At 44.4% G+C, this 18,771-nt stretch overlaps 1 protein-coding gene across 1 annotated transcript; it reads right to left on the reverse strand.

Annotated features, from left to right (window-relative positions):
- Positions 1-237: 237 nt before the first annotated feature.
- Positions 238-17,722, reverse strand: nr5a1b (nuclear receptor subfamily 5, group A, member 1b). Its single transcript, XM_078271421.1, has 6 exons — positions 17,621-17,722; positions 17,360-17,501; positions 3,389-3,960; positions 1,667-1,786; positions 1,122-1,269; positions 238-491 (listed from the first exon to the last, which is right to left on the reverse strand). Exons 1-6 carry the CDS (start codon positions 17,720-17,722, stop codon positions 238-240), a joined length of 1,338 nt encoding a protein of 445 aa, XP_078127547.1.
- Positions 17,723-18,771: the final 1,049 nt, after the last annotated feature.

The raw sequence follows: 18,771 nt of genomic DNA on the forward strand, positions 1-18,771 counted from the left end.
GAGATTAAATTGGTATACTGTTTATCATCAGATCCTGGGTTTAATGGCAAACAAGCATATTTATCAAACTGACGGATTGCTTATTTTAGTGCCTTAGTAGTCCCATTTCCCATTTACAATATTTAAATTTTAAAGCACAGACAAATATCAAGGATAATCTCATTGTATTGGACATACATCACAGCTCAATGCATCCATATGCTAACATGTGCAGACAGTCCCGGAGCCGCAGAGTGTTCATGCACAGCTGCGCTTGGCGTGGAGCATCTCGGTGAGCAGGTTGTTGCAGGGCACCTCCCCACTCAGGTGTTTGCAGGACAGGTAGTCTTCAGCCAGGGCGCTGAGAGAGCGCAGCTCAGAGAAACACAGCAGAAGATGAGCAAAGCGTCCAAGAAGGTAAGGAGAGGTGCACAGAGTGTACTCCAGCAGGGCTCCTTCAACCTGCTCCTGCACGCTCTCTATGAACTGATGGTCTTCCAGCTGTTTCACATCTGCTCAGTGGGGCAAAAGAGAAAGCAACAACAAATGATGCACATAGAACAAAGGTTGTCAAACATTTTCATATGTTTGAGTGGAGTACTAAAGAGTTGTAGAAGTACCTTCCTATTTCTCTAACTTGCACAGTTCATTTAAAAATAATACCCCTGGAAGCCCTTGAGTAGTCTACACAGCCACTTTTTGACCAAAGACTATCATTGAAACAGGTTGTCTGATTCACCTGTTGGATCTCAAGAGCTGGGTGTCCCTAGTCATTGTGAATGAAGCAGCTGTCTACGTTTAACCAGTGAACAAAGTGCAGTACTGCAAATTCCTTCTCCATGGTTCCTTGGCCATGGGAAAGTACTAGCCCCAGAGGAGGGACTTCTTTGACACCAGGAACCATGGCTGAGGAACAACATTTAGACCCCGGGTCCTCTAGTCCAAACGCAGGTACAGTTCCTTAAATGACTTCTGTGACCCAGGAAAAACTTTTGTGTTGGAAGCAGGCCATACTATTTCATTTGCATTATAAGTTAGTGAAATGTACCTTTGAGAAATAATTAATCAGATCCGTGTGGAGCTCCAAGACATTTTTTGCCAATATGAAGCTTTATGGATAAAAAGCATAATTTGTCACTTACCTGGGTTAAAGAGCGCGAGGAACTTGATGCAGGCAAACTCTTGGCGGTCCACCTTTAGGAAGTGGAGCTTCTCAACCAGCTCCTGTCCTCTCTGGACTAGGCTGGCCACACTAAGACCAGCATGAGAGGCTACGTCGGGCAGCTCCATCTGAACCAAAGAACAGACATGTCCCTTAGTACTGCACAACTGTCTGCCACACCAAATGCTTGCTCTTGGGGGGGATTGGTGGGTCTTTGTAAATTATAGAGTGTGGTCTAGACCTACTCTATCTATAAAGTGTCTTGAGATAACTTAGTGAGGATTTGACACTATATATAAAATTGAATTGAAATGTAGTTGGAAATTACAATTAAGTGTGTAAGACAGGGAAATGGGAGAATTGGATCACCTTGCTCCGCACAACACAGATGCTATCATATCTGGATAAATCTAATGACAATATAAAAAAAATAAAATATTGACCTAAAGACAGAAGACAGCAATGTAATACAAAATATCTAAATACAAATGACAAAAAAGAGAGAGAGAAGCAGAGCAGAGTTACCTCCTGCCCAGTGACCAGGAGCAGGCGGCCCTCTCTGCCAAACAGAACCTGTCTGGAGATGAAGTCCAGCAGCAGCAGTTCACTCCAGCAGCTGTGCAGCAACTTCATCTGGTCATTCACCTTGGAGCACAGAGAAGAAGCTCATCACATATCTGCTTTTTAAGACAAGACCCTTTCATTTCATCTGAACTAAATTAAACAATTGCTCTGTTAGCACGCTCACGAGGACAAAGGTTGTCGAGATATTTCAGTCTGGATTGACATACATTGCCATTCCTAGAGTCGTACTGCTAGTATGGTGTAGTGTAGGAACTTCCTGTTTAAACATGACCTTGGTTTCTCCATCATACACAGTGTCCATTTGGGGTTGCTTAGTCTGCAGACGACTTGAAGGATTTTTATACTGATTTATTTGATATACATTTTTCATTTAAAAAAAGTCATGATCCACCTGATTCCCTCATACAGCCAGAACATATAACTTTATAAACCTGTTGTGAGGACATCTACGCAATGGACTAGTGAAGCTGTGGCAGATCTTCAGGAATGTTTGGACTGCACAGACTGGGATGTTTTCAGGACTGCTACCAACAGTCTGGATGAGTATACAAAGGCTGTGACATCATACATCAGCTGCTGTGAGGACCGCTGTATACCATCACGTACCACAGTTCTCAGCTAATGACTTGGTTTCTGTCTGGAGGGGGCTCAGACAGATCACCAACTACAACTTCTTTGACTCTCTGACCATCACCACCGGTTCCCCTCAAGGTTGTGTCCTTTCCCCTCTGCTCGTCTCCCTATACACCAACAGCTGAACCTCCAGTCACCAGTCCGTCAAGCTCCTGAAGTTCGCGGACGACACCACCCTCATTGGACTCATCTCTGGTGGGGATGAGTCCTCCTACAGGTGCTCCAACACCATCTGGGACGCTGCTGCCACTGCCACTGCCCAGGCTGTGGTCCATCAGGACCAAAACCTCACGCCATAACAACAGTTTCTTCCCCTCTGCAGTCAGCCTCATTAACAAGGCCCTGGAGTGGGAGGTCTGGGGGTTGTCTATGTGATTTTGAGTTTCAGAAACTTCTTTTCCTGCATTTTGGAATTTTTAATGCATCAATTGCAAAGTCCTATGCTACTCTCAACTTAAATTAAGGAAATAAAGAGTCATAATAGTGGAGCACAGTTGAATCAAATATAGAATTGATTTAAACAGATCAGAGACAAATATGTTTGGTCTGTATTTCCATGTTCAGCTACATTCTACTTGTACTGTAAATATTTTACTTTTTACTACACTACATTTGTCTGACAGCTTTAGTTACTTCTCAAATGACAGTCCCCCCCCCCCCCCTTCCTGTCCAGTGAAAACCACGATTCTCTACATGTGTTGATATTGAATGTTTTAAAAAAACTGAAGGAAGTGTTCCTTTATGTGTTGATAATCTTCTCCTCCTTCTGAAGCTGAATAAAGTCTTTAATGCGCAGAGGTTTAGCATGAATTTGAGGAACTGGTATTCAGTAGCAATGATTTTATCAAAATGAAATGTGATTGTAAGATGTCATCTCAAATGTGGAACGTTTCAGAAAATGAAAATAAAATACTGTAAATTGTATTAAACATGAAGCAACAACATGGACACACATATGATGAACATAGTGTAAAACTTAAGCAGGTTGATGTGGGCTGAGTGTGTGTTTGGTGTAATAATCAATCTGACCATAAGTTGTTTGAAGAAGACGGCTGTGCGAGCCCACTCTACAATGGAGAGCAGCGTGTGGTCAGCCATGAGGCACAGCAGGCTGAAGGTGCTGGGGTTGGCTGGCTGCTCCCGCAGGAGACCAGCACTGATCTTACTCTGCAGCAGGAGCTCATCTGGATCACATCGCACAAACTCCTTCACCAGCTCAGGCATCCTGGGGCCAAGTGGAGAGAAAGGTCCTGGGTCTGAGCTGACTGTTGTAGCAGAGCCTGGGAAACAGTTGCTGCTGTGCTCGGACTTCCTAGTCCAGTTTGAGAAGACAGCACACTGGTACTGGGGGGCAGCAGGAGAGTTGGATGACAGTGAGAGTGAACACAGTGACGGAGGCTGGTAGCTGATAGGATCATTCTTTGCTGGGGGCAGTGGGCTGCTGTGAAGGGTCAAGTCTGAGTAGCCCAGAGGTGGGCTGCGGTCTGTTCTGAGTCCCATCGCTTGCACCAGAGCCTTTCTCTGCTGCTTCAGGGCACGATCCTGCTTGTACATGGGGCCAAACTTGTTTCTGCCACCTCGCAGCCGATCTGCACGAACAGCTGATGGGAACAGTTGATTTGTTTAGAGCAGGTTTTCAAGCTGATTTTCACTGAAATGTGCACTGTAATAATGGGCAGATTTGATTTGATTTATTAATTTAGCACATGTAAAAAACAACAGTGTTACATTACGAAAAATTACGAGACATGCAAAGGAAACCCAGAAAACCCTCAAGGGGCTTGGCATGTTGTGTTCCCTAAAATAATTCAACGAAACATAGCATATAGAAAATAAAGAAACTAAAAAACACAGTCTATAAAAAAAAGGGACAGAAGAAATTAACAATTAAATCGATAAATGCTAAGAATGCCAAATTTGCGAAACAGAAGTAATGTGTGACTTTTTGGAACTGAGGAGCCAATGATTCTGACTGCTTGCTTTTGTAGATGAAAAATCTGTTGCAGCTTAGTTTAGTGTGTGCTAGCCCAGGCAATATTGCAGTAACTAATAAAAGGATAAATCATAGAATAAGAGACTGAGGAAGACTTATGTTTAAGGAGATAATGAATTCTTCCAGTTATTCCAATGCTTTTGGCTATATTGGATGTAATAAGTAAACTATGATGTTTCTAGGATAGGTTTTCATCAATAAGTACACCAAGGATTTTACATTAATTGCTACTCTGTCAATCATCACATATTGTCATGGCACTGTTTATGGCTGTGACCAAACAAAATAAAGTAAGTATGTGTAAAGATAATTTGTGGATTTTTAACCATTTTGAGATTTTTACCAGTTCCTCATTAACAACCCTCATGATAGTGTTAGGCTTTGTGTGTGAATAAAACAGATCTCCTATCATCAGCAAATACAATTTTAGATAGCTGACCTGATGCATTGGCCAAATCATTAATGTATTTATTAAACAGCAGTGGCCCAAGGATTGATCCCTGGGGGACACCACAGTCTGTTACAAGAGGAGGAGAATTCACTCCTCAAATGCAACAAACTGTAATTTTAGTAGTAGAATATGATGGTCAAGTGTCAAATGTTTTTGATAAGTCTAAAAAGATTCCTACTGTGGATATTTTCTTGTCCTTTGCTTTATTTAGTTAATTTAAAAGATGAGTAATAGCCATGCAAGTAGGCTTTCCTAAAACCATACTGAAGTTGATTTAGTATGTTATTGTTGTCAAGATAATTAAGCAATCGGCAGCTGCTCGTCAGTGTAACCTGGAACACCTGAATGTGATCACAGCCTGGCTGCCTGCTGCTGTTTCAGATCTCCCTTTCTTTCTGTTTCCCTGGTTATGTCGCTTTAGTTTATCTTAACCCCTGTAATGTGTTAGAAAGCTGCACACATCTTCTGTGTGAAATACTCAAAAAACTATTATCATCCAATAAAGTTGTTAACCTCATAGCTAACTTATGTATTCATTTGCATCTAAACACTGTTTTAAATGTGTGTGTTTTTTGGCCCCATGGATCTTTCATCTTAAAATAAACCACTCGTTCATGTTTGCAAACAAATATATGACTTTTTTTATAGAAACTTTTTAAAGAATTTACAAAAATTGTGAGATCTTTTGTTTTGTTAGAACAGCTGTTTCTGGGGATATTGTGATGCTTTGGTCCAATAACAAAAGGTACTTTTTACATGTCTGAACGTGAAAACACAATATAAGGGTTAATGCTTTGTCACACACACACACACACACACACACACACACACACACACACACACACAGAAGCAAGGCAACAGCTTAGTTTTAAATAACAGTCTAAGACATTTGACACGGTTACATTTTGGTTTTGATTTTCTCTTATGTTAAAGACTAGCAGTTCCCCCCCAAACATATTAAATTGGTATACTGTTTATCATCAGATCCTGGGTTTAATGGCAAACAAGCATATTTGTCAAACTGACAGATTGCTTATTTTAGCGCCTTAGTAGTTTCAGTAGAGTCCCATTTACAATATTTTATGTATATATCGATGCTAAAACTCTTAAAGTACAGACAAATATCAAGGATAATGTCATTTTATTGGACAGTCATCACAGCTGAATAAGGTATTTCTGTAAAACTTTATGTTATAGTATGTTGTAGCTATTTGGTATATATTGTGTATACATTTGTTTCTGTATTTGTTTATTTCATATTAATGTTCAATATATTGTTCGTTGGTGAATGCACCATTCACAAAGGAAACCATCAAGGTAAACCATGCTAATTTCACAATAAAAAATAGTTATGACTTTATGTACTATATTTTAAAAAAAATATATGATAAATAAATGAAACAAAAATACTTTCGGAAAATTTGTTTTAAAGTTTTCAAATATGTAGTGATATTATTTTTATTATTATATTCATATAGTAGAGATGAGTATTGCTGCTGGGGAGCAAGGGTGCACCTATATGGTTATAAAATAGTTAAATGTATGTTTTTTAAATTATAATAAATTATCTCTTGGAAGGTGACAGGGCTGTCGTTTTGTCTAGTCATAGAGCCCTTGGCAGCAGCCAAAAGTCCCCAGGTGTCATGGTAGGAGGGGTGGGACATAAACTTATGCTTTACACTAAATCGTTTTTTAAGCGCTGTGTATTTTGTCCGTCTCAGTGGCAAGGTTTACATGGTGAGTTTTATTTGTTTGTGTGATTGATTATCACGTTATATTTATAGTAGGGCTGTCAATCGATTAAAAAATGTAATCTAATTAATTACATACTCTGTAATTAATTAATCGAAATGAATCGCATACATAATTAATAGTGCCTGAACCGATACTTTTTAAGAAAGTTAAAAAAAAAGAAGAAAAAAAAAAGAAGGGTACTAATCAACAGTCGGGGACATTAAATAACGGCTTGTTTATTGCTAAGGCCATATGGTCAAAATGAAATGATTTAATAATAATGTATAACAATAACAATAACTTATTTCACTAGTAAATTGCTGTTGAACGACAAAAACAACCACCAGATGGGAAAAGGACATTTAACAATAACTTTGAATGCACCACGAGGCTGTAGTTTACCAGTTTCATTGAACGCACTGTCTGTTGTTTTTCCAACAACAGCAGCTGCAGATTGTTACATCCCGGTGTTGAATCCTCTACAGTAAAATACAGTCACACTTTACACCGTTTAGCTGTCAGCATTTTAACCGTGTTTAATCCAGCTACTAGCTAGCGGTAGGCTAACGTTAACTGCTGTTGAGTATAGTGTTAACTAGCTAGCGGTAGGCTAACGTTAACTGCTGTTGAGTATAGTGTTAACTAGCGTCACGTGCAGCGATGTTTGTGTTGCCGGTATCGTGTTTCAGAGCATCAGAGAGAAGTGCAGACATATCAGTGGCACCATATTTCGGTAGCCAACCCTATTCAGGAAGAAGATTTAAGTAAATGTTCCAATCAATGATCCAGGCAGCACATTCTCGTCTCCCTCCTTCATTTTACAGTCGAATGGTGGCTAGAACGGCTCCGGGTCAAACCTCAATATGGAATGGATTAATCTGTGTTACTCTTTTTAAAGCGTTATTTTTTCTCAGATTAATTAATCGAAATTAACGCGTTATTTTGACAACCCTAATTTATAGTATTAGCGTTAAACAGTGTTACCTTTTTTGATTGTGCTGCCCAGCTCTAATGTGTTTCACCTGTTTCCCAGCCCTTGGGTCACCTGTCTTGTGTTACCTTGTTACCCTGTGTATTTAGTTTTTGTGTTCCCCTTGTCCTGTGTCAGATCATTGTGTGTGTCTTGTAGCCAGTTTTGCATTCCCGTGTGTTTTGTCTCCAGTTTGTTTGCCTTCCCTGTTCGTGTTTTAGTTTCTGTTTTACTTGTACTTTATTTTTGGATTCCGTTTTTGCTTGCTAGTTTTCCAGGACTCCTTTGGTTTTGTATACTTTTATTTTTATTAAATCATCTAACGTTCCTCAGTTTCCGCCTCTACATTTTGGGTCCACATTTTCTCCAGCTTTCCCTAACAGAATGATCTGACCACTTGGACCCAGCAGAGAGGCTTCGTTTTCTGGTCACTGTTTTTGCTTTTTTTTTGTTTTTTCCTCTTTCCCTGCTATTTGATGATTCGGTGCGGACTTGGAAAAATGGAACATGTACAGTCTTTGTCTGATGAACTTTGTGAGCTAATTTGTGACCTGATTGAGCTAAAAATCATGTGGAAGGAGGCTGACTGTGATTACCAGAGGGAGTCAATTTTGTCATTTGCTCGTGTTAAGGTGTCAGAAAAGCCCTGGCTTAATGACTCAATTCCTGACTGGATTAAAAGATTTGTTTCCACTCCTACTCCTCCACCTGCTAGCAGTTTAAACACAGGTCTCATGTCCGTCACCCAGCCTACGCCTAGTCCTGTCAGTTCTACACTTGGAGGAGAGCCAGAGACTTTTTTGACTGTTTTCCAATATTTTGCTAAGTGTGCTAGACGGACGGAGGAGGCCAAAGCTGCCAGCCTTCAAGCTGGAAGACAACAGTCCAGTTCACCTTCTAGCAGCTCCCCTGAAAGCTTGACTATAGGCTCTACGGCAACCCACTCTGCTGGCACCCTCAACTGCAAGCAATCCTTTGAGGGAACTCGCCAGCTATATTCCCTGGGAACCGTGGAGGCCGGAGACGGGGAAGAAGACAACATGGCTCCTGCCCTGCATCACCCTCTCTTCAGCCCAGAGTCCTCGCTGTCCAGCGGCCTCGAGCCCGTGCTGTCCAGCGAGCCTGAGCTGTCCAGCGAGCCTGAGCTGATCAGTGTTACCAGTGTTCCCGAGCTGACGTGCAACCCTTTTATTCCCGAGCTGACTTGCAACCCTTTTGTTCCCGGGCCGACGTGCAGCTCTCCTGACCGTGGGCCGACGTGCAGCTCTCCTGACCCTGGGCCGACGTGCAGCTCTCCTGACCGTGGGCTGGCTAGCAGCCCCATCCCAGAATCCTGGCTAGCTAGCAGCCTCTCTAGTGTCCCCGAGCTCTCTAGTGTCCCCGAGCTCTCTAGCGTCCCTGAGCTGGCTAGCAGTCTCTCCGAACCCCGGCTGGCTAGCAGCATCCCTAGTACCCGGCTGGCTAGCAGCCTCACAGATCCCCGGCTGACTAGCAGCCTCACAGAGCCCTGGCTGGCTAGCAGCTCCCTAAATCCCCGGCTCTTAGCAGCTCTCCAGAACCTCGGCTGGCTAGCAGCCTTTCCGTACCCCGGCTGGCTAGCGGCCTCCCTGATCCTCGGCTGACGTCCAGCCTCCCATCACCGCCACTGTCGTGCAGCCGCCCAGAACCTCCGCTGATGTGCAGCCGCCCAGAGTCTTAGCTGACGTCCAGTCGTCCAGAGTCTCCGATGACAGCCCTTCTAGAGTCTTCCAGTCGTCCAGAGTCTACGTCGACTGACCTCCCAGAGTCCACGTTGACCGCTCTCCCAGAGTGTTCGCTTACAGGCACGCCAGTGACTATGCCGGTCTCCGGCGCCCCAGAGACCTCCCCAGTGACTGCCCCTGAGGCTTTGCCGGTCCCCGGCGCCCCAGAGACCTCCCCAGTGACTTTGCCAGTCCCCGGCGCCCCTGAGACTGTTCCTGAGACCGCCCCAGTGACTTTGCCCTTGTTTTCGTTCAGACCCACTCCTGCCCCTCGTGCCCTGTCGGCACCCCTGTCAACCTCTGTTCCCGCTTTTAGCTTCTCACATAAACGTAGATTCAAGGGTTTCATTCAGTGTGTAATCACGTAGTAATATTAAAAAAATAGATATACACTGTGGATTCTGTGTTGTTTCTCCTAATAAATGATATATGATGTATATGATAACTTAAAAACACAATAGTAATAAATATAATAAATGATACAGGTTAGAGGCACTTCAGCATTGGCGTCACTTTTCAGGCAAGGAAGTTGTCGCTTTGTTGACCAGTAGGAACCCCTGAGTATTTTATTAGCCGCCCATATGTCCCAAATATTTGTACTGTAGTTTGTCATCTAACGTATTACTGACAGATTTACATTACTTAATTACAGATTTTAGGAGAGAACAAGTAAAGCATGATGCACAGCAAATCATTTAAGCTCCTGTTACTTGATTCACTCAGGGAAACATAAAAGCAGCCCTGGGTTCTCATTTATAAACGGGGCGTTCGCACAAAACGGGGCTGAAAATGTGCGTACGCCACTTCCTATGCAAAGGTTGTGATTTATAAAAAAACAAACTTGACGGCAGAATGTGTGGTCCTCCACGCAAACTCTGAGCCATGAGTACGCACATTTTGGAGACAATGGGAATTGGTGACGCAGATGGTGAGGTGGTGAACTGAAGTCAGACTGCAGAAAGTAAATGGGAATAAGATTACTCGTAATATGTTAATAAGTATTGATGCCTCACGCACATTTCTTCACTCCATATCATCCACGTTACCATGAAGATTAAATCCAGCAGTGGTATTTGTGCTTGTAGGCCTACTGAGTGATACTTGTTCCATAAACACCTTGTAAAATTCAACTCAAATCTTTAATAAAAATTTGTTATTAATTAATCGGCGCTGTCTCACTGTCACATTGTCCGCTACGGAGCGCAGGAGGAGGAGATGGCCCGACTGCATGGATTACAGGATAGCATCAAATACCCTAGCATTAGATAACTGCAGAACACAGTGTAAATAACTAAATATCTGTCTTTAATACTGTGCACATATCATTAAATGTCAAAGTCTGGAAATACAGCCGTTAAGCTCTCGCGCAATCGTTACCCTTAATGTCCTCATTATCGGTCTGAACTTTAATACTGTTCGTGACAAAACCTGCATGAAGAAAAGTGTGTTTGCCTATTAGACTTTCATCTTTAAATTGTATCTCGGGATGGGGGATACTACTAGTTGATGCTGTGATTTTAGCAAGGTGTTAACACTCACAATATGTTGTAAACATATAAATTCTGTGTAATGCTGCATGATGGCCCTGCTGGCCCTGCAGGAGGACTCCGCCAATGGAAGAATCAGGAGAGAAAGAGACTTCAGGGACCATGACGATGACGATTTAGATTCCCTAAAGCTGAGCTCTTGGATCTGTGTACTGAATTGGGTCCAGTAGAGAGGGCAACACACCGGAACCGTGCCATCCCGGTCCAAATACAGGTCCTCACCACTCTGGGGGAAACCAGCTGTTTCCAGAGGGAAATGTCAGACATCCATCCATCCATCCATCTTCATCCGCTTATCCGGGGTCGGGTCGCGGGGGTGGCAGCTCCAGCGGGGGACCCCAAACTTCCCTTTCCCGGGCCACATTAACCAGCTCCGACTGGGGGATCCCGAGGCGTTCCCAGGCCAGGTTAGAGATATAATCCCTCCACCTAGTCCTGGGTCTCCCCCGAGGCCTCCTCCCAGCTGGACGTGCCTGGAACACCTCCCTAGGGAGGTGCCCAGGGGGCATCCTTACCAGATGCCCGAACCACCTCAACTGGCTCCTTTCGACGCAAAGGAGCAGCGGCTCTACTCCGAGCTCCTCACGGATAACTGAGCTTCTCACCCTATCTCTAAGGGAGACGCCAGCTACCCTCCTGAGGAAACCCATTTCGGCCGCTTGTACCCTGGATCTTGTTCTTTCGGTCATGACCCAGCCTTCATGACCATAGGTGAGGGTAGGAACAAAAACTGACCGGTAGATTGAGAGCTTTGCCTTCTGGCTCAGCTCTTTTTTCATCATAGCGGTGCGATAAATTGAATGTAATACCGCACCTGCTGTGCCGATTCTCCGACCAATCTCCCGCTCCATTGTCCCCTCACTCGCGAACAAGACCCCAAGGTACTTGAACTCCTTCACTTGGGGTAAGGACTCATTCCCTACCTGGAGAAGGCACTCCATCGGTTTCCTGCTGAGAACCATGGCCTCCGATTTAGAGGTGCTGATCCTCATCCCAGCCGCTTCACACTCGGCTGCGAACCGATCCAGTGAGTGCTGAAGGTCACAGGCCGATGATGCCATCAGGACCACATCATCTGCAAAAAGCAGCGATGAGATCCCCAGCCCACCGAACTGCAACCCCTCTCCACCCCGACTACGCCTCGATATCCTGTCCATAAATACTACAAACAGGATTGGTGACAAAGCGCAGCCCTGGCGGAGGCCAACTCTCACCTGAAACGAGTCCGACTTACTGCCGAGAACCCGGACACAGCTCTCGCTTTGGTCGTACAGAGGTGGATGGCCCTGAGAAGGGACCCCCTCACCCCTGTACTCCCGCAGCACCTCCCACAGTATCTCCCGGGGCACCCGGTCATACGCCTTCTCCAGATCCACAAAACACATGTAGACTGGTTGGGCATACTCCCAGGCTCCCTCCAGGATCCTTGCAGAGTAAAGATCTGGTCCGTTGTTCCACGACCAGGACGGAATCCGCATTGTTCCTCTTCAACCTGAGATTCGACTATCGACCGAACCCTCCTTTCCAGCACCTTGGAGTAGACTTTACCGGGGAGGCTGAGAAGTGTGATACCCCTGTAATTGGCACACACCCTCTGGTCCCCCCTTTTTTAAAAAGGGGAACCACCACCCCGGTCTGCCACTCCTTAGGCACCGTCCCAGACTTCCACGCAATGTTGAAGAGGCGTGTCAACCAAGACAACCCCTCCACACCCAGAGCTTTAAGCATTTCTGGACGGATCTCATCAATTCCTGGGGGCTTTGCCACTGTGGAGTTGTTTAACTACCTCAGCAACCTCCACCAGGGAAATTGATGCCAATCCCCCCTCATCCTCCAGCTCTGCCTCTACCATAGAGGGCGTATTAGTCGGATTTAGGAGTTCCTCAAAGTGCTCCTTCCACCGCCCCTATTACCTCCTCAGTTGAGGTCAACAGCGTCCCATCCTTACTGTACACAGCTTGGATGGTTCCCCGCTTCCCCCCCTCCTGAGGTGGCGAACGGTCTTCCAGAAGTACCTTGGTGCCGACCGAAAGTCCTTCTCCATGTCTTCTCCGAACTTCTCCCACACACGCTGCTTTGCCTCTTTCACGGCAGAGGCTGCAGCCCTTCGGGCCCTTCGGTACCTTGCAACTGCCTCCCGGAGTCGTCTGGGATAACATATCCCGGAAAGACTCCTTCTTCAGTCGGACGGCTTCCCTGACCACCGGTGTCCACCACGGTGTTCGTGGGTTACCGCCCCTTGAGGCACCTAAGACCCTAAGACCACAGCTCCTCACCGCAGCTTCAGCAATGGAAACTTTGAACATTGTCCACTCAGGTTCAATGCCCCCAGCCTCCACAGGGATGCACGAAAAGCTCCGCCCGGAGGTGTGAGTTGAAAGTCTGTCGGACAGGGGCCTCCTCCAGACGTTCCCAATTTACCCGCACTACCCGTTTGGGCTTACCAGGTCTGTCCAGAGTCTTCCCCCACCCCCTGACCCAACTCACCACCAGATGGTGATCGGTTGACAGCTCCGCCCCTCTCTTCACCCGAGTGTCCAAAACATATGGCCTCAGATCAGATGAAACAATTATAAAATCGATCATTGACCTTTGGCCTAGGGTGCTCTGGTACCAAGTACACTTATGAGCATCCCTATGTTCGAACATGGTGTTCGTTATAGACAATCCATGACTAGCACAGAAGTCCAACAACAAACAACCACTCTGGTTTAGATCAGGGAGGCCGTTCCTCCCAATCACGCCTCTCCATGTGTCTCCATCATTACCCACGTGCGCGTTGAAGTCCCCCCAGCAGAACTATGGAGTCCCCGACTGGAGCCCCATGCAGGACTCCACTCAAGGTCTCCAAGAAGGCCGAATACTCTGAACTCTTGTTTGGTGCATATGCACAAACAACAGTAAGAGTTTTCCCCCACAACCCGCAGGCGTAGGGAGGCGACCCTCTCGTCCACCGGGTTAAACTCCAACGTAGTGGCGCTCAGCCGGGGGCTTGTGAGTATCCCCACACCCGCCCGGCGCCTCACACCCTGGGCAACTCCAGAGAAGAAAAGAGTCCAACCCCTATCCAGGAGTATGGTTCCAGAACCAAGACTGTGCGTAGAGGTAAGCCCCACCAGATCTAACCGGTAGCGCTCCACCTCCCGCACAAGTTCCGGCTCCTTCCCCCACAGAGAGGTGACATTCCACGTCCCCCAGAGCCAGCCTCTGCTGCCCGGGTCTGGTCCGTCGAGGCCCCTGACCTTCACTGCCACCCATGTGGCAGCGCACCCGACCCCAGCGGTTCCTCCCACAGGTGGTGGGCCCATGGGATGGAGGGATGTCCGCCACGTAGCTTTTTCGGGCTGTGCCCGACCGGGCTCCGTGGCAAACCCGGCCACCAGACGCTCGCTGACGAGCCCTCCATCTGGGCCTGGCTCCAGACGGGGGCCCCGGGCTTCATCCCTTCCTCGATTTTTCATAGGATTTTTGAACCATTCTTTGTCTGGCCCCTCACCTGAGACCACTTTGCCTTGGGAGACCCTACCAGGAGCACAAAGCTCCAGACAACACAGCCCTCAGGTTCATAGGGACACACAAACCTCTCCACCACGATAAGGTGATGGTTCCCGGAGAAGAATGTCAGACAGCTAAGTTTTTTTATATAAATATTATATATAATCTTCAACTTTATCACTAAGGCTTGTTTGGATATAATATATAGTTCTGTTAAATCTTATTATATACGTCTGGTATATCGAAGCTGTCCCCGAGTGCCGTAATGCCTGCCGTTTTGGACGTATTATTAATATAGGTAGTCTATACAGTAAGGTCCATAAATATTGGGACATCGACACAATTCTAATCTTTTTGGCTCTATACACCACCACAATGGAGTTGAAATGAGACGAACAAGATGTGCTTTAACTGCAGACTTTCAGCTTTAATTTGAGGGTATTTACATCCAAATCAGGTGAACGGTGTAGGAATTACAACAGTTTGTATATGTGCCTCCCACTTTCTAAGGGACCAAAAGTAATGGGACAATTGGCTGCTCAGCTGTTCCATGGCCAGGTGTGTGTTATTCCCTCATTATCCCATTTACAAGGAGCAGATAAAAGGTCCAGAGTTCATTTCAAGTGTGCTATTTGCATTTGGAATCTGTTGCTGTCAACTCTCAATATGAGATCCAAAGAGCTGTCACTATCAGTGAAGCAAGCCATCATTAGGCTGAAAAATCTAAACAAACCCATCAGAGAGATAGCAAAAACATTAGGTGTGGCCAAATCAACTGTTTGGAACATTCTTAAAAAGAAAGAACGCACCGGTGAGCTCAGCAACACCAAAAGACCTGGAAGACCACGGAAAACAACTGTGGTGGATGACCGAAGAATACTTTCCCTGGTGAAGAAAACACCCTTCATAACAGTTGGCCAGATCAAGAACACTCTCCAGGAGGTAGGTGTATGTGTGTCAAAGTCAACAATCAAGAGAAGACTTCACCAGAGTGAATACAGAGGGTTCACTACAAGATGCAAACCATTGGTGAGCCTCAAAAACAGGAAGGCCAGATTAGAGTTTGCCAAACAACATCTAAAAAAAGCCTTCACATTTCTGGAACAACATCCTATGGACAGATGAGACAAAGATCAACTTGTACCAGAGTGATGGGAAGAGAAGAGTATGGAGAAGGAAAGGAACTGCTCATGATCCAAAGCATACCACCTCATCAGTGAAGTATGGTGGTGGTAGTGTCATGGCGTGGGCATGTATGGCTGCCAATGGAACTGGTTCTCTTGTATTTATTGATGATGTGACTGCTGACAAAAGCAGCAGGATGAATTCTGAAGTGTTTCGGGCAATATTATCTGCTCATATTCAGCCAAATGCTTCAGAACTCATTGGACGGCGCTTCACAGTGCAGATGGACAATGACCCGAAGCATACTGCGAAAGCAACCAAAGAGTTTTTTAAGGGAAAGAAGTGGAATGTTATGCAATGGCCAAGTCAATCACCTGACCTGAATCTGATTGAGCATGCATTTCACTTGCTGAAGACAAAACTGAAGGGAAAATGCCCCAAGAACAAGCAGGAACTGAAGACCATTGCAGTAGAGGCCTGTCAGAGCATCACCAGGGATGAAACCCAGCGTCTGGTGATGTCTATGCCTTCCAGACTTCAGGCTGTAATTGAATGCAAAGGATTTGCAACCAAGTATTAAAAAGTGAAAGTTTGATTTATGATTGTTAATCTGTCCCATTACTTTTGGTCCCTTAAAAAGTGGGAGGCACATATACAAACTGTTGTAATTCCTACACCGTTCACCTGATTTGGATGTGAATACCCTCAAATTAAAGCTGAAAGTCTGCAGTTAAAGCACATCTTGTTCGTTTCATTTCAACTCCATTGTGGTGGTGTATAGAGCCAAAAAGATTAGAATTGTGTCGATGTCCCAATATTTATGGACCTGACTGTAGATCAGGTTTCCCTACAATATGCGAGAACAGGCCGAAATTATAATTCAATTTGCAGCAATTCCTGAACGTCTGAGAAGTTTTTTGCTTTTTCCCCGCCAGTCATCATGATTTGCCATGATTCGTTGTAAAGAACAACTGCCAGGGTCATTAGCATACTGATCAGCATTCATGAGGTGCTTTGCATTGACTATTTATGGTTAAAAATGGGCGTGTACAGGGCGGAATAAAAGGCTGATGTATGCACACTTGTAGGTAATCTGTGATTTATAAAGGGAACATTGCTTGTAGATGTGCGTACGCACGGTTTTATAAAGATCCTACGCACAGTTTTATAAATGAGACCCCTGGAGCTTACAAACTGGAAACTATATAATGTAGCCTTTCATTTGTTTTTATCTTTTTGAACATAGCGTTTAAATGAAAAAGTTCATTAATGAATGCACTTGCTTAAATGTTTAGCCCAGCAATCCCTTTCAGTTAATAGACCTGCAGGTGCTGTTCATATTGTTTCGACTGATGAGAAATTCTTTCTTTGTATCTATCAACGCCTCAATGCTGTTCCACTGGAGGAACACTCTCTTATTTCTGTGTCTTCACCCTGTTTGCTCTCTAACTTGCGTCTGATCGGTGAGCTTGTACTACAGTATACATGTGCATTCAGTTAAATACATTAAACTCTACTGTCAACTATTATTAGTAGCATCATTAAAACTGTTTTATTTCTGCTGTTACAGAAAATTCAAAAGAAAACCAAAAATATTTTATAATGTGAAGCAGCCATTGAAGTCACCCGCCTCCATTAAATGTCATCTTTTTAGGATGAGATAACACACTATTTCTTATTCAATAGTTTGGGTTAGGGGGTCAGGGTTAGGGGTTTCTATTATTTAAAAAATATGTTTTTCTGACTAACATAAAGAAATAATTCCTCTAATGGGTGGCACTACCTTTCTATCTGAATTGGCTTTAAAAAGTAACCATGTTGTAACTCTAGGATGCCTGAAGCAGCTTACAGTCTCACAGGTATTTACAGTATGCATGGGCATTAAGAAAAATTCTGCAATATACAAGATTTATTTCTGTATACGTGTGGACAGCCCTCCTTACCTTCCAGTTGCATGCCAACATGAAGACACTTTTGAAATCTGCAGAATGGACAGCGTTTCCTTTGAGTTATATCAATTGTGCACTCCTGGTTTTCTGCGCAGATGTACTTCTTGTTGTTTTGAACTGTTCTTTTGAAAAAACCCTGGAAGTGTGAAAGCAGAGCAAGGGTCCATTTAAAGAAGGCAGTTATCTTGTCTAGCTGTTCATAACGATAACTGTCCAAGTGCAACAGGAACAATGGAACAGAAAAACTAAATGCACCTTGCAGCTTTCACAGGTGAGCAGACCGTAGTGGTAACCGGAGACTTTATCTCCGCACACTGGACACAGCTCGTCCAAAGCCACATCATGTCCATACTCCATCCTGAAAAAGGCAACATCACACGGGTCTCTTTTCCAACAATGACACACATCACACAGATTATAAAATAAAGAGTGTTAAGAATACGCACAAGTTGAACCAGTACCTCAATAAACTGTCTCAATACTCAATACCTGTCCGGATCAGAAGCTGGATCAAAGGGAAAACTAAAAACAGAGTTATCTATTAGTACAATCAAGTGTGTATTAGTTCTTATACTAGTGCCCTATACTAGACTGCCCTACCTGTTGAGTCAGTGTCCGGTGTAAATGCTGAGTGTGGAGTGTCCAGAGCATCCCTGCTCTCATGTCCAGGAGGGACACTGAAGCTCCAGCCAATCAGCTCGTCTGATCATTGACTCACCTGTCTTTCAATACTACATACCGTCACTGGTCCACTGGGTGACAGCAGAGGATAATGATCCTGTAGTGTTTCACATAAGAAAACTGAATGCTGCATGCTGTTTATGAATCATTTCATAGAGTTTCATCATTACAATGGGTCACAAAGATCAAGTCAAACACTTCCAGAACGTATTGAATACATTCAGTACATTGTCCTGTTTGGAACATTATAGTGGTAAAAGATGTCTGCTTTTATTATTTATGTATTGTACCTGCAGATTTAGTATACTAGCTCAGACTAGTTTAATTTTTAAGTTTTAATTTTTTTTAATGTACTGCAAAGAACAAAACTAACTGTAAGATCTCCGGATTGTCGGGATATCTCTGCCTCTGCTGCACACATTCATTTCATTTCATTCATTGTGAAAATGTCTCTATGGGAAACCAAGACTACATTTCTGGAGTAGCCATTAAAGGTTCTGTACTGGCCATTCAGAACATTGATATGGCAGCAGACAAAAATCTGCTGTGTAAAGATAAAGTAGAGTAATGGAGGGAGTCACACTCCTCTGTGTGTTGTACTCTGAACTTCTCCATTCTTTGTTTTGATAGCTGGTCCAGCTGTGCGTGCACGTGAGTGCAGGTGAGTGCACGTGAGTACCTTGTGCATTGGAATCACTTGAAGATCGTGACAAAACGTTTGTACT

This window comes from Sander vitreus, chromosome 16, assembly GCF_031162955.1.
Source record: "Sander vitreus isolate 19-12246 chromosome 16, sanVit1, whole genome shotgun sequence".
NCBI lineage: Eukaryota > Metazoa > Chordata > Actinopteri > Perciformes > Percidae > Sander > Sander vitreus.